This window comes from Pelobates fuscus, chromosome 8 (genome assembly GCF_036172605.1).
Source record: "Pelobates fuscus isolate aPelFus1 chromosome 8, aPelFus1.pri, whole genome shotgun sequence".
Classification (NCBI taxonomy): Eukaryota; Metazoa; Chordata; class Amphibia; order Anura; family Pelobatidae; genus Pelobates; species Pelobates fuscus.
Window position 1 is genome coordinate 159,990,026 of NC_086324.1, and position 17,038 is coordinate 160,007,063.

The 17,038-nt window shown below is 42.7% G+C and overlaps 1 protein-coding gene across 1 annotated transcript; it reads right to left on the reverse strand.

Annotated features, from left to right (window-relative positions):
* Positions 1 to 9,165: 9,165 nt before the first annotated feature.
* Positions 9,166 to 15,556, reverse strand: NME4 (NME/NM23 nucleoside diphosphate kinase 4). The gene is made up of 5 exons (XM_063428978.1): positions 15,366 to 15,556; positions 12,500 to 12,630; positions 10,745 to 10,846; positions 10,216 to 10,328; positions 9,166 to 9,820 (listed from the first exon to the last, which is right to left on the reverse strand). Exons 1-5 carry the CDS (start codon positions 15,472 to 15,474, stop codon positions 9,700 to 9,702), a joined length of 576 nt encoding a protein of 191 aa, XP_063285048.1. The 5' UTR covers positions 15,475 to 15,556; the 3' UTR covers positions 9,166 to 9,699.
* Positions 15,557 to 17,038: the final 1,482 nt, after the last annotated feature.

A 17,038-nucleotide genomic window follows, 5' to 3' on the forward strand; every position in this document is an offset into this window, starting at 1 on the left:
CCCGCTGCTGCTTCCTTTGCTGAGTTGTCAGATGCAAGTGAAGCGGTTGATGATGACGATGCGTCCATGGATGTCACGTGGGTGCCCGCTCGGCAAGAAGAAGAACAGGGCGAAAGTTCAGATGGGGAGACAGAGAGGAGGAGGAGGAGACGAGTTGGAAGCAGGGGGAGGTCATCGCAAGGAGCTAGTGGCACAGTCAGACAGCATGCATCGGCACCCGGGGTCAGCCCGACAGCACGCCAATCAACGCATGCTGTGTCCACCACCAGAATGCCGTCATTGCAGAGCTCAGCAGTGTGGCATTTTTTTTGTGTGTCTGCCTCTGACAACAGCGATGTCATTTGCAACCTGTGCCAAAAGAAACTGAGTCGTGGGAAGTCCAACACCCACCTAGGTACAACTGCTTTGCGTAGGCACATGATCGCACATGATCGCACATCACAAACGCCTATGGGATCAACACATGAGTACAAGCAGCACACAAACTCAAAGCCGCCATCCTCCTCCTGGTCCAGCATCTTCAGCCACCTCAACCACTGCTGTCCTCCTTACCCCCTCTCAACCATCCGCCACTCCGTCTCTCGCCTTGAGCAGTTCCCGCTCATCTGCCCACAGTCAGGTGTCTGTCAAGGACATGTTTGAGCGTAAGAAGCCAATGTCAGAAAGTCACCCCCTTGCCCAGCGTCTGACAGCTGGCTTGTCTGAACTATTAGCCCGCCAGCTTTTACCATACAAGCTGGTGGAGTCTGAGGCGTTCAAAAAATTTGTAGCTATTGGGACACCGCAGTGGAAGGTACCCGGACTAAATTTCTTTGCACAAAAGGCAATCCCCAACCTGTACTCGATTGTGCAAAAGGAAGTAATGGCATGTCTGGCACACAGTGTTGGGGCAAGGGTCCATCTGACCACTGATACCTGGTCTGCAAAGCATGGTCAGGGCAGGTATATCACCTACACTGCGCATTGGGTAAACCTGCTGACGGCTGCCAAGCATGGAATGCGTGGCTCTGCAGAGGAGTTGGTGACACCGCCACGACTTGCAGGCAGGCCTGCTGCCACCTCCTCTACTCCTCCTACTCCATCCTCTTCCATAACCTCCTCGGCTGAGTCCTCTTCTGCTGCTGCGTCTTGCTCCACATCAACGGCACCCCCCCAGCTCCCCAGGTACTATTCCACATCCCGGATACGGCAGTGTCACGCCGTCTTGGGTTTGACTTGCTTGAAAGCAGAGAGTCACACTGGACCAGTACTCCTGTCCGCTCTGAACGCACAGGTGTAAAAGTGGCTGACTCCGCACCAACTGGAGATCGGCAAAGTGGTTTGTGACAACGTAAGAAATTTGTTTTGAATTTGGGCAAGTTGAATTTGAATTTGGCATTGAATTTGAATTTGGCATTGAATTTAGGCAAGTTGACACATGTGCCGTGCATGGCACATGTGTGTAATCTGATCGTACAATGCTTTGTGCATAAGTACCCAGGCCTACAGGACATCCTGAAGCAGGCCAGGATCGGCTTGGGGATGTCCGGAGGAGTACTCACAGATCACTGTTCAAGGTCTGTTTGTCTGGATAACCCGTCAGCATTGCCATTTTGCTTCCCAGGGCGATAGTGAATTGTAAAGTCAAAAGGCTGTAGCGCCAAACTCCAGCGCAACAGCCTGGCATTGTCTCCTGACACCCTGTTCAGCCACACCAACGGGCTGTGATCTGTGAGTAAGGTAAACGGTTGTCCATACAAGTAAGGTTGCAGCTTTTTGAGGGCCCACACCTCCGCCAGGCACTCCTTTTCAATGGCAGTGTTTCTACTTCCCTGGGCAAAAGTTTCCGGCTTAGATAAGCCCCGGGTTGCTCGCCGCCATCTGCTCCGACTTGGCTCAGTACTGCTCCCAATCCAAACATAGAAGCGTCTGTATGGACGAGAAAGCGTTTAGTTGGATCAGGAGCAGAAAGTACAGGTGATTTAATGAGCGCCGTCTTGAGCTGTTGGAAGGTCTGTTCACACTCTGGGGCCCATACTACTATCTTAGGGAGGTTTTTACGTGTTAGATCCGTGAGAGGTTTAGCTAGGGTGCTGTAATTAGCTACGAATTTCCTGTAGTACCCTGCGGTACCCAGGAATGCGAGGACCTGGGTTTTAGTGCGGGGGGTTGGCCACTTGGCGACTGCCTCTATTTTAGCGGGTTCTGGTTTCAGGAGCAGGCTCCCGACTCTGTGCCCTAAGTATTGAACTTCTGCCATTCCTATATGGCACTTACTGGGCTTTAGGGTCAGTCCGGCCTCCCTAATCCGGTCTAGTCCGGCTCCTATGTGGGTCAGGTGTTCGGCCCAGCAGCAGCTAAAAATGGGTATATCATCCAAGTAGGCGCAGGCATACTCCTGAAACCCATCCAGTAGCCGATCTACCATCCTCTGAAAGTTAGCCGGGGCATTCTTCATCCCGAATGGCATGACCTTAAACTGATACAGGCCAAACGGGGTGACAAATGCCGACTTGGGGATGGCGTCCTCGGCTAATGGAATTTGCCAGTACCCCTTGCACAGATCTATTGTGGTGAGGTACTGGCCTCTGGCCATTTTGTCTAGGAGCTCGTCTATCCGAGGCATAGGGTAGGCGTCTGAGGTTGTTTTATCGTTTAGCCTCCGGTAGTCTACACAGAAACGGGTCGTGCCGTCCCGTTTCGGTACTAGTACTACCGGGGACGCCCAGGGCTGTCAGAGTGTTCTATCACCCCTAACTGCATCATTTCCTCAATTTCTTTCCGCATATTTTCTTTAACTGCTTCGGGTATGCGATAAGCGGTTTGGCGAAGGGGGGTCTGGTCTATGGTTTCAACTTTGTGAGTGGTTAACGGAGTGTACCCAGGTAGGTTGGAAAATGTGGCCCCCTTGTACTGGATTAGTCTTTGGACCTGGGTTCGCTCCTGGGAGTCTAACCGTTCTCCTAACTGTACTTCTCCCAGGTCTCCGCTCTGGCCCTCTTAGTCTAGGAGATCTGGGAGTGGCAAATTATCATAATCTTCAGTGGCAGGTGCACAGATCGCGGTTACCTCTTCCGTGCGCTCGTGGTATGGCTTGAGCATGTTCACATGGAGCATGCACTTGCCTCCCGTGCCTGTGACCGCACCTATCACAAAGGTGGTATCACAAACCTGCTCTACCACCTTGTATGGGCCCTGCCAGGAAACCTGCAGCTTGTCCTTGTGGACAGTGTCAATCCATATCTGCCAAGTGACCCTATGTAGGGGGAACAGTCCCTATTCTGCTCTGTGTCAGTGTGTATCAGGGTCCCTGAGGATAGGTGTCAATCCATATCTGCCAAGTGACCCTATGTAGGAGGAACAGTCCCTATTCTGCTCTGTGTCAGTGTGTATCAGGGTCTCTGAGGACAGGTGTCAATCCATATCTGCCAAGTGACCCTATGTAGGGGGAACAGTCCCTATTCTGCTCTGTGTCAGTGTGTATCAGGGTCTCTGAGGACAGGTGTCAATCCATATCTGCCAAGTGACCCTATGTAGGGGGAACAGTCCCTATTCTGCTCTGTGTCAGTGTGTATCAGGGTTCCTGAGGACAGGTGTCAATCCATATCTGCAAAGTGACCCTATGTAGGGGGAACAGTCCCTATTCTGCTCTGTGTAAGTGTGTATCAGGGTCTCTGAGGACAGGTGTCAATCCATATGTCTAGGTGTCAATATGTCAGGTGTCAATCCATATCCATTGTTATTTAGGAATGTTAGGTGATTTATGCCCTTTATGGATTAAAACCAGACTCTGCATCACCTGTGTAATTTTCCATGGGAGTTTTGCCATGGATCCCCGTCCGGCATGCCACAGTCCAGGTGTTAGTCCCCTTGAAACAACTTTTCCATCACTTTTGTGGCCAGAAAGAGTCCCTGTGGGTTTTAAAATTCGCCTGCCCATTGAAGTCAATGGCGGTTCGCCCGGTTCGCGAACGTTTGCGGAAGTTCGCGTCCGCCGTTCGGGAACTGAAAATGTTGTGTTCGCGACATCACTATCAATAAGTAGTATTTTTTTATTTTTGCACTAAGCTGAAGGAACCAGGGTGAATTGTTAGTGTAGGACCCAGCCCAGAGGTTTGCTTTGAGGTGACACAGGGCTTACAGCTAATGGCCATTGGAGTGAACCAAAAAAACTCCATTTGTCTAAATATGCATAGGGATTTGGGGTAATGTGCAGGTAACTCTTTTCTTTAGTTTTCTTTAGTGTTCTATATTTACATTCTAATTTTGTCGGCACTGAAGGATGCATGGGCAATTCTCAAAATTTGCTTTGTGCAAGACGAATTTGTGGGTCTGTCCTCATCCACACAAACACATAGGGTTTCTTCATTATAAACTACAATAAATGTGTTTAGAAAACAGTCTCTGTAAATAAGATACATCGTTCTTGTTCTAAATTACATTTTACTTTTCTACATTATTAAGTCACCTGTAATTTCTCAAAACAGTTCCGCCACTAGTCACACCCAAACCCATATCCCCAAAATGAATGTGTCCATTTTTGTACATTTAAATGCTGATAGGTGTGTGTATATTCACCAAAACCACTCAATCTTACAGTATCTTTCATTTCCTGCATTTATTAGTAAATATATTGACGCCCTCTACTGGTTGATCTTTGAATAGTGGCCATTTTTTGCTGCTTTCACTAAAGTGCATTCATTGTTCCCACTATCGGAGAAGTCGGGCGATATACAATAATCCTTTAAACATTTATCGAAAGAAAATCATTTTTTTTTTAAATATTTTTTTTTAATGAAGGGTTTGTAAAAAAAAAAAACTAAACAAAAAAAAAAAAACGAGGAAAAACTCATCCATACCTTTAGCATATGGCAGGAACCTTCATCCATATATATACACCTTGGGTCAGACAGTGTTTGAACCAACAGTTAGTCTCTATGGTTTTCCCTGTTTCTGTGCAGGGAGTGAAGCCAGTAGGACCATAGAGACTAACTGACGGTTTTTAAACATTGTCTGACTCAAGGTGTATGTATATGGCTGAAGGATCCTATTATTTTTTTAAAGGTGGAGATGAGTATTTCTCACCTTTTTCATATATTTTATATGAAAGTATTAATACATTTAAACATAGTTTTGACATGACAGTTTTCCTTTAAGCGTAATGCTGGTGTGGAGGATCTAGAGGTTGAACTCATCCATGGAGCACGTTGAAGCTGAACATGATGAAGATGTTGGGGATTCAGATTTCTGAGAATAGTTTCGAGGTCTTGTGTAAAGAGGTGGCAGGTTTTTCCAGTCTCAAAAAAAACCCACAAAATGTCTGGTGTAGGTTTGTATGTTATTTTGAAAAGAAAGGGGAATATGATTGATTTCACACAAGAAATGTAGGCTTCCACGTGAAAATGGTGAGTGCGTTTGTTGAAACGCGGAGGAAAAGGTGGAGATTGAAGGCCTATATTCAGTAAAGCCGACCAAGCATTATCTATTGGAGGTGTGGAAAGTGCGGTGGATTTCTACAATTAATTTTATTGTTCTGACCTTACACATATTTGTTAAACATAAGGAAGAAGTAAACATAATATTAAAACTATCCCTTAAAGTTTTTTTTAAAACTTAGTGTCACAAATGCAAAGTTGTAAAAACTGTCTATGCGTGCAGCAGCGTTTTTAGAGATTAGGGTCATGGGTTACGTAAAAAAAATAAAATCTGCCAAATGAATGAAAATTAGCACTTGTGAAATAAGAGAAGACATCACGCAGGTCATTGCTTGCAGAGCACAAATTCAGGATTCAGTCAGGAAACAGATGTAAATTGCTGTAAGTGGCTATAACGTGTTGCGTGGAGTGTTCACATGACTAGACACAAATAGATCTGCCATTCATGGTCTGTACCTACCTACAAGCTGCCGGTAATCATCGAGGTTACATTGCTTATAAGCATTAGCTAAACCTCATGCCTAATCTTTGAAAGAAAGTTTTGTTAAAACATAATTACACATTGTGGGATGAACATCGCCAATACAGTTGTGCATTCGGTTTCAATTTTGGGCGATTGTCAATTTGTCCAAATTCTTCAACTCTAAAAGGCCACTTGCCACATCACAAAACAAACAGAATGGGCAACGGACAAACCGTTTTGTTTGCTTCGAGATCCAATGTTCCGTCTGTAGCCCTCAGAAAAATAAAAATAGGGAATGGAGAAGAAACAGATTTTTTTTTTTTGTCAAAACATAGTTTGCCATGATGGACAAGAGATCTTCCCAATGATGAGAGCTGTGTCTCCTGTCCAATGAAGAGGTGGAGAAATTTAAGATGACTGATGCTTAGGGGATAGCCATTAAATGCTGGTTAAAATTCACATTTAATGATTATATAATATTGTAATCTGTGTTCAAGGTTTTTCTGAAGGGGAATAAATAAAAAATAAAATCTCTTTGCCAGTCTGACTTTCTGCAGGGGGGTGCCAAGAAGAGTAAGACCATAAATGTTTGCCTTGTGGTCCGACATGGACACATTCCCCACAGCACTGTCTGGCGTGACTTCATTGATGCAGTATATAAATGCTCTGCCTGTGTCTAATTTGGAATGTGCAGACATTTTACAAAGTAGTGGTTACCCCTATGCCACAGACTATAGTGGATATCATGGAGAACTGTCCAGGCTTTCGATTTTTGTACGTTGGATAACGGAATAGAAGAAGAAAAGAAAAAAAAAGTAGACAATGACGAATAAATGGAAGATCCGATGTTATTTTGTCAGTTTTTCAATATTCCCCACTATCGTTTTACTTATTCCATAGATCTGATTTGTAATTGAAAGTAAGAAATGGTTTGTAATAACTTGGATTAAAAGCTACATGGTTTATTAACAGCATGTATTTTTATTATTCAAATAATACACAGGTCACTGCACTCCTGGAGTGTCCATAACACATACCAGGGGTTCATTTCTACTCCCCAATGGCTAGGGGAAATATCTATATATCTATATATTTGTGTATGGGATAATAGTGGAACATATGGTTGTAATATAATGTAATTTGATAAGAACAAAGTCGGTTGAGGTGTGTTGAAACTGACGTGAGGTTAGACCTGTAAAAAAGAGGGCCCACCTAGATGATTAATGAGGCGGGAGGGGAACTGTCGAAATAGTCCACGACAGATAAGCAAGGGCTACTGGGTTTAAATAGGACCAACCGTCCCTCCCACAATTTCAGGCATAGCCTTCCACATATACACACACACGTATTTAAAACATAAAATATAAACTGTCCAAACTAACCTCTCTTGAGCCTAGGGGCTTGGATAGAAAATACAGATGTAATTTCACAAAATAACTTTGCTTGAAAAGTCAGATTTTGAAAATAATTTTTTTTAAGTTTGTTTTATATGTGTATAAACAACATTCCAATGGGGGTGAGGGGCTGTTAAATAAGGACATCTTCAATAACAGCAATAATAGGAAAATAAACGTAGTGCCCCTAGGCCCTGGGACAGGCCCACGCTTGATATAGGTCACGGTTTGTGACCGAAATGTTGCCTTGTGAACTCCATTGATATGCTACATTAAATGGCTGTCTAACTTGAAAAGCTAAGTGCCTGCTCCCCTGTCTTCTGTTTGGATACGGTTATATATGTGTATGTCATTAAAAGGAACCCTTTGCACACCATAACCACTACAGCCCTGGTGCCCTCCCAGAAAATGTTTTGATAAACTAACTGGGGTACACTGTCTGTCAGTCTCCAGGAGAGCTAGAAGCTCATGCACAGAGCTTTTCTAAGCTCCGCATTGCAGGGCCAGCTGAATGGAAAGGAATAAGCTGAATTCTCTCAGACAACGAATTAAGACCTGCGCCGCTGCGTTAGCTCAGAGAAGAGAACCTCTGGCTCTTCTGAAAGCGGTGACTGGAGCCTGGCAGACCTCAAATAAGTTGGCAAACTGCTTGTAAATGGTTTCATTACCTGCCCTGGTAGGACACCATGGTACTCCTGGGACCATAACCACAGTATCATACTGTAGTGGTTATTGTGCTTGATGTGTTCTTCTTAAACGTCGGATAGATTGAAGCATCTTGTATTATATGTGGTGGTCTTAGCTGCATTACTTGCTTGCACTCCTAAAATAAAACAATTCCTATTCACAATGTGTCCATTTAAGCCATTTAATCTTGGAATTTGATTCACTGCAATCCCAGCATTCATACGGTATACCGGTAGACCTATCCTACCACTTACCTTAGACATCCAAGTCAGATGTGTACAGAAAAATATTGAAATTGTAACAGAGTTTCTAACAGATGACACACCAGTCGATGGATATATACAGCTCAGCATATTTATCATACCTGTTAAAATTTGTGTGGGACCCACCAATAGAGTATTTTGATGATTCACCAAATGAATATGTCCACATCCACATATTTTTTATCTGGAGACAGATGTTTTAAATAGCATTGGAAAACGTCAAAGATTTTGGGGGTGCACTTTGCTTGTGAATTTGAAAATTGACAGTAATTTTAGCAGCACCAAAATTCAGCAATGCATTAATGTTCCTGCTCATGTTTCCGATCACTATGTTTTTTTAACTTTTAGTACAGGAATAGTTTTGTCAGACAGCTGCTGAAACCTATTGCCACCTAGAGAATGCTCTCTCTACAGATAATGATTTAGAATGTACTTTGTGTTATAAATATCAGTTACAACCAACCTGGATTGATCTGGCGTGGGCGTTTTACCCCAGCGCTCTCTGCCCATCATTGCTGTCCAGGTTGGATGGAACTTCTATTGGTATTTGGGGAGTGTAAATCCTGGATATTGGGGTGCCAGGGAGGGGCCCAGATTTTAGGTTACCTTTAAATATGTAATTCACATAAAATGTAAAACTCCCCTAAAGCAACAAAGTCTGAATGCTAGATTCTCTACGGTTATGGCTGTCAGAGGATCATGGGAATTGTAGTTCTATAGCAGCTGTGCATGTAACTTTTTGCTACTTTTTATTTAAAAGGGTAAATTTAAAGAGTAATTTAAAGAGGGTAAACAAGAGAAGTGATACCTTAACGTTGAGACAAATAAGGCAAGATCGCCGAGCATTACTTCTTCCCAAGAACAAAAGACTGTGCGATGGAAAAAAAGCCCTCTTTAAATAGATCCCCGACGGTGATCACGTAAACAGGATACTGTAACAAGTCTATTTTTATAAAGAGGAACACGTTTATTAAACAGTTATACCATTAGTCAGGCTGGGAATACCAGCCCAGTGATTTAATCTGTTAAAGCCCAATACCAAAAGGGCCAGATTGTGACTGAAGATGATGCAATTAAAATGCACACAAATTGTACTATAATGATAACACAACTTCTGCAGTGCCTCAAACAAAGATCACACTCTTGGCTTTAAGCTGGCTCTGCATTATCACGGTAAACATATTCTTCATGCCCCCATCCCTGAGTGAAGAATGGACATCAACCTAAAAGGACGCAGTGTTGATAAATGTTGCGGTTACTCTCACAGAGAGGGTTGTGTGTACAAATAAAGGCAGTCTTGGCAGCGTTGTGGTACCATATAGTTAGGACCCTATACATGGTTCCCACGCTGCCCCTGAGGTCCCTGGTTGTTGTAGAAGCCAGACGTCCGTACAGTTCAGATGGAGCTATAGATTGTATGAGCCCTTCAGTGTGCGAGTCTCTTGAGGTCGAAATGACTGATGGGCCATTGAGCAGCATCAACCTTGATATAAGTCACTTTGGTCGGAGTTCTCCCAGTTTACCAGTTCGGCACTGTGAAACCAGAGGCTAATTTCCCGCTCAGCCACTTCCACAGAATCGCTGGCATGGACTACATTCCTGGAGAAGGAGGGAAAGGTCAGGGGTGATTGAGACATGATGTTCCACACTTAACAATTAAGAAAGAAAGGGGGTGACGTGGATGTTGGTGAAGAAATTTGAGTAGTAGAAAAGAAAAATAAACAAAAGAAGGGGAGGTTGGGATAAGGGGGAGAGTACACACATTGGAAAGGAGGACATTTGTCAGGGTTATTCATGAAAGTGTGAATTCAAAAAGTGAACTTTAAAATTTCAGGCCAAACTAGATACATTTAAAAAAAAAAACAAAACAAAAAAAAAAATTGTCTAAGTCAGCTATGTTTTTAGTTTAGCTATTTTGAAACTAAATTTTAGTTTTCTGAGGTGAACGTCTGTAACCTCCAGCACCCAGAATTCCTCTGCCCCAGAAGCTTTACCTGCTGATGTGAACACTGAAGTCCCCGCGGACTGTTCCTGGCTTGGCCTGGGCTGAGTCTGTGTCTCCGACCATAAAACGGGAGGATCGCACAACATTGTGGCCCTCCCAGACCTGTGTAGCAAGAAGATCGTTCAATATACACACACATGCTGGGTGGAGAGGCAATTCATTCATAGTGGTCTATACCTTTAATCAAGGTGTAAAAACAAAACAAAAAACAACTTATAGCAGCTGCATTGCATCAACAAATAACAGTGACACAGAGAACCAAGAGGATATCCCCAAAACCTGCCATTTTACAACAACCACATGACGGAGCGCAGAGCGTTAGTTTAGGAAGCTGCAATGATGGGCGGTTGCGGATAGTCAATGGGAACAGAATATCAAACTTTCGTACTTACCATAGGCTCCTGGAGTTCTAATTTAGAAAACAGATACATAAACACCATTAAAATGTAATACACAGAGAGGTTGTGGTCCAAGTCTCTAATATATTTAACATTTTGTCATAGGCGAAAGACACTTACCATGGCAACTACGGGACCAGAAGCCATGTATCGGATGAGGGACGGATAGAATGGCTTCCTGCGAAGATCGTGGTAATGGTCAGCGAGGGTTGATTCAGAAGCCTGAAAAAAATAAGAGTTCATTATTTAGACAGCTTCTTGTGTTAGAGCTTTAAGCAGGTATTCAAGAATATTCGAGATCAAATCTTTATGAACTGCTACGTATATATGGTTTTGTGAATGAAACCAAAATATCAGCATTATAAATATATACATTTATATATTCAACAGGTTTGTCGTGTACATTTCTTTTTTTTTACACGAGATAACCAGAATATTGCTTAATTTCCAGGTGCCTTGTCTACCTCATCAGCCATTTGAAAATTAAACTATATTATTATTACAGCATTGTCTTCTTTAAAACGTAATACAATGAAAACACAAAGTAATTAAAATCTAGCCAAAGTTTGACGTTTTCTATGTTAAAAGTAAGGAGCAAAACTAAATAATGATACCGCTCTCCAAAAACATATTGCGGAAAGGTTATATTAACCAGATCTTTACTCACGTGTATATTGCCACAGAGTTGGATAAAAGTGATAAAATGTCAAATTGTTTTACGTTACTTTTTCCAACAAGAGTGCAATACCTCACCATCACTTCGTGAAGATGTAAGAATATAAACAATTATCTACAAAAAAAAATATTTTCTATTTATATTCTTATATTTTCACAATTTGTTTTGAGAGTGCAGTATCATTCCTATTTTAGGCTTTGTTTGTGGGGAGCCTGGATACCTGCACCTCCAATCAGAAGAGTCCCAGCATTCCATTTTTAAAGGTTGGGAGAATCATAATTACCGTATTTATTGGCGTATAACACGCACTTTTTCTCCCTGAAAATAAGGGGCAAATGATGTGTGCGTGTTATACGCCGATATACATATTTTTCGCTCCATAAGACGCACTTTTTTCCCCCTCAAAAGTGAGGGGAAATGTCTGTGCGTCTTATGGAGCGAATGTGAAGGTTTACTTACCTGTCTTGAAGTGTGGGCCGGTGTTCAGCGCGCACCGCGGTACTGGAACTTCAATTTCAGGTTCCGGTTTCCGGCGGGACTGAAAGGAAGTGCGCACACTTCCTTTCAGTCCCGCCGGAAACCGGAACCTGAAATTTAAGTTCCTGTACCGCGGTGCGCGCTGTGAAGCTGGCCCACGCTTCAAGACAGGTAAGTAATTATGGGACAAGGGGAGGGAAAGTGCACTACTGGAGGGGGGAGAACGCTTTGGGGGGGGGGGGGGGAGAATACTATGGAAAGGGGGGGGAACACTATGGGATGTGGGTGGGGGAACACTATGGGAGGGGGGGAAATTCCCTTCTTAAAATGAGGTGCGTGTTAAACGCCGATAAATACGGTAATATTCTGATCTCGCCATCAGGATAATAGAGCAATAAAAATAACGAATAACTAAGCTTGGTACATGTAAATCAATCATCAATCTGAGGTCAACCAATAGTTCTATTTTAGCGAATGACTGTCACAAGTAGTGGACAGTTCTGACTGCTTTATACAACTTTCAGAAAGATGGGGCATAAGATAAAAACTATTCCCATCATCACCTAAAATATAGTCTCATTTGCAAAAAATAAATAAAATATAAACTCTACTCCAGTAGACTGATTTTGATAAAGAATATTATGTTTTAGCATTGAATGTTTATTCAGCCAGCCAATCATTTGGACATTTAATGATGTCAGGACAGACAGCTTGTGACCTACCTGCAGCATTTTCAAGCCCACTAATTTAAACCCGCGTTGCTCAAAGCGTTTGATGATTTCACCGACCAATCTCCTCTGCACCCCATCAGGCTTCACGGCGACGAGAGTACGCTCCTGTGCTCCGGCCACCACTAACAACAGATGGAGAGATAATTTAGAGTAGGGTGCCAAGGTTAAGTTTTAGGAATTAACTGCAACTCGAAACGAGAATCCAAAAAGAGAGATTTGAGGACGAAGTCAATTAAAAGTTTGAAAACAAAACTGGGAAATTGAGGGAATGCCATTTCTCAGAAACGGTCGGTAGGATTGACTTAATCCCTAATGTCTAACATTGTTAAGACATCGGGCTAACTGGAATTAGGATTGGACATTTGTGATGGCAGTACTCCAGCACCCATTGTGGGTAACTAGCTAAATGGCAGGATTTCGTAATGCCATCTAACACCAATTTTACTAAGGCAGTTATTCAAGACCGCTTTACGTGCACCCCAAAAATGTAATTCCTTTACGGCAGGAGGTGGCCAACAAGCAGTCTGCTAGTTGCAGTAGAATCCCACGATACTATGCCAGGTCCTTTATGGGTTTTAGCGCTTACTACCACCACCACTGGAAGACTATCCCAAGTATCTACTTCCATTTTTGAAAATGTATTCGGATTACGCACTCAGAATGATTTAGGATTGGTGGTTGTATTGTTTTTGCCAGGAATTTCCCATCCAAAAATCAATATAAAATTTCTTCTGCCTTCTGTGTAGACGTGGGACATTAAAAGGGATCATTAACGTTATTTACTAAACTGCAAAACATACCAGACCAAAATCTGAAGAATAATAAAATTCAGGATAAAATCAGCCAATCTGTCCCTATAGGGAAGTTGGAGAATTTATCCAGATTAGATATTTTAGCCTGAAGTTATTTAGTATATTTAAATTTTAATGAGGGTGAAAAAAAACCCTGAATATTGGGAAGATTTTGCGGAATGTTAGGAGATAATTCACTTCGATCTCAAACTGGGTGTCCAGACTAGGGGGAATATTGAGTAGTAACAAACCGAACAGCCTGCAGCACAACTAATACAGAATGCTTGGTTAGGGTATGTGTGGATGTATGTGACGGGGGATGGGTGGCAAACAGATGACTATGGGTGCAATTTTTTGCGAAATAAATGTGTGTGTGCGCATAGGGTGCACCGACATTAAGAGAAGTTATGAAATAATGTGGGTAAAGGGTGTGGGTCACTGAAACGTTTTGAAAAAGACAAGAACATTGCAACGAGTGGATTTCATTACAGGACCTGAGTTTTTCTAGATTTGAGAGAAAATCCACCCCCACCCCCTTACCAGGAGGGTCCTTCCAGTTAGCTGGAGGAAGCCAGAAGAATGTGATGGAATTTGAATGTATTCATTCATTTATGGGGGTGGGGAGAAATGTGATACATGCATATACACTGCATAGACATGGTAGAAGGGATAGTGTACAGAATTATTATTATTATACCGGGTATTTATATAGCGCCTGCATATTCCATAGCGCATTTAAATTTAATACATAAATAGCAAGGGATGACGTTTAACTAAAACCGGGTCATTCATTGAAGTTTGGGGTGTCATGGATTCTGAGAGAATTTCAATATTTAGGCAAAATAGCAGAGTTTTAAAACATTGCTGACCTGGAGATTGAAAGAATGTTTTTTAACCTAAAACATACTAAATAACCCTCACATCTTACAACGTCAGTAACATATATAGAATCCAAAGGCAGATTGTATTTAGTAAGAATCATTAATAGGGTTATTCACTGAAGTAAGAATTGTCAGGAATATACAATGAATTTCAAATTTAAGGCCAAGATAGCCGAACTGGAAAAATTCCCCAAGTCAGCGATGATTCTAGTTTGGCTACTCTGGCCTTACATGTGAAATTCACAACTTATTTATATTTTTTCTTTAGTGAATAACTTTGTAAGGAGGCAGTAATATTTCTACAGGAATCTGCACATGGAACATGTGCCAGCACTATACATCTAGGAGTACAGCACTGTACACATCAGCAGCTCAATAAATAGAGGCTTTATTTACACACAGAGTAGGTTCCCATGCTAGCAATTAGTATATTTCATTCATAATTGGATTGAGAGGCCCCTGGCCAAATCAGATGCTACTAATTAGCAAGTAATACAGCCTAACTCCTGAGAGCCCTGTAATGAATGGCTTACACTGGGGTAATATTAATATATAAATACATAGTACACCCAGACAGCAGCACTGGGTAGTCCTCAATGTACTATGTCCCAGCAGGGGGTGTGTCTCCCCCCCCCCCCATAATGACAGTGCACTGGGTGTTCAGCCTCTATAGATAAGTCTAACACATGTTAACCCTTTACAAGATGCTGTGAGCCAAGAGCAGACACTGTATGCTACTTTAAGGGGCTGTTGCAATATTTAACCACTTTATAGAGAAATATATTCATACAGTTATAAAAATAAATGAAAATCCCAAATTTAGACTCGTCTGAGGAGCTAAGGAAGTTTAGTTCTGGGGTGCCAAGATTAGTCCTGAGTGGTAACACAGACCCTCCCCCATCTTCCAGCCACGGCTAGTCTACCATCCCCTCGGTCTTCATGCAGCCTATGCCTGACTGAGGATGATGGGGATTGTAGTGAAGAGTGAGGCAGTAAACTCAGGCAGCCCAACTGTTGAAAATACTGACAAGCAATTCCTGTCTGTGAAAAGGCCATAGCTGCATAGGGACTATTATTATTACTTTTATAGGAGTTCTGGATTAACCCTTTCCTGGGCAATGCAGTTAATTCAGGGATAATCAATAAAGGATGCTGGGCATCATTCATGGGGAGAGCCACACTCACCAGAGCTGTAGAAGGCAAAGGGCCCCCCAGGGGTCAGTGTGGCCCTGACAGGAGGGCCCCTGGTGCTGCAGATGACACTCCTCAGGATGGCTGGCCGGATGAAGTTCATGATGTCCTGCAAGACAAGTCTTTGTGCTGGGGGTCTGCAGCTCAACCCAGAAGCCGGTGGGCGGGGCTCAAGATAACCACGTCCAGGGTTTTAAGCACAACCTGGTTCAAGATTCCAAAACTCTCTGACCACGCCCACTAAACTCTCTGGGGTCTATTTACTAAAGTGAGAATCTTCTATTTTCCATATTAACCCAGATTAGCCAGTCTCATATTTGGTCAGGATTATACATATTTAGTCTATTCAAAGCCCCATCCCCTACACCTAATCTGAATCCTTTATAAAACAAAGAATCTGCATATTTACCAAACAGCAAATGTCAACAAGGATCCAGGAAAAACTAAAACTAATTCGGTTGGAGGTAAATTCACATGTTAAACAAACCTGCTTTTTGCACGTGAGTCTTTTTTCTCACTGATAGGCAGCAGCAAGTAGTTAAAAGCCCCTCAGCAGTGCAAGGGTTAAGTAATATGGTGTTACTGTGGGTATATAACTCCTGAGAGGATTGAATACTTCCTTCACCCCCACTTTATATGCTGCAGATGGGGCATATCCCCTACCAGGGGTGCCAACAGCTAGATCCCCAGATATTGTAGAACTACAACTCCCTTGATGCTTTGCATGTATTTAGATTGTCTTTAGAATGACAAAACACCTGAGTACCCCATACTCTGAGCAGTGGATTGAGTTATTAAAATAATGGGGGCTCTATACATTCAAAACAACAAATCAGACTACCTCTTCTCGTCTGATTGTCAAGTATCAAGCATAGACAACCTTCGGCACTCCAGAGGTTTTGGACTACACCTCCCATGATGCTTTGCCAGCAGTATGGGTGTAAGAGCATTATGGGGGATGTAGTCCACAAAATTTGGAGTGCCGAAGGTTGCCTATCCCTGGTAGTTCTTAAAGCCAGGTTTCAGCCAATCACACAGCAAAAGGTCATTTTGGCAAAGGGTAAGCTATTTGCCTGAGTACTATGGCTTTAAATAGATGTTGGGTTTATTTGCAATGCTTTATTCATGGGGGGTTTTCGGATGCCCATTTCTAAGGGCAGATAATAAAGATATCAAGAGCATTAGGTGACTACATAGAATATCCGAATAGAAACAATTTTTGGTTAACCATATGCTACACCTATAGCTGTAGCTGGACTACCGCCCCTGTGACCTTTAATATTCGCTGAGCATCATAGGAGTTGCAGATGTACTACAGCTATGGGTATAGTATATGGTTTACCCTCCATGTTTGTTGATATTCCAGCACCATCCAAAGATACAATGATATGTAGAAGGTCCTGCTTTGTCTTATGGGAAATCTGATGTTACCGGTAATAAAATGCTGTCAACATTTGTCCAATCCCAGCGCCTGTCACTAGTGATTGCTGTGGGGTTAATTCATGGTCTCGCTCATCGCAACACGTTATCCGTGTTCTATGGGATTCTCCATAGTCAGTGGACATTGCGATAAAGTTGTTATGGTTTCCGGAGTTTCCCTTTTGAGAGAAGCTGCCGCCGCAGTACCTGCCAAACTGCATTGACGCCAATTCATTTGTATTATATAA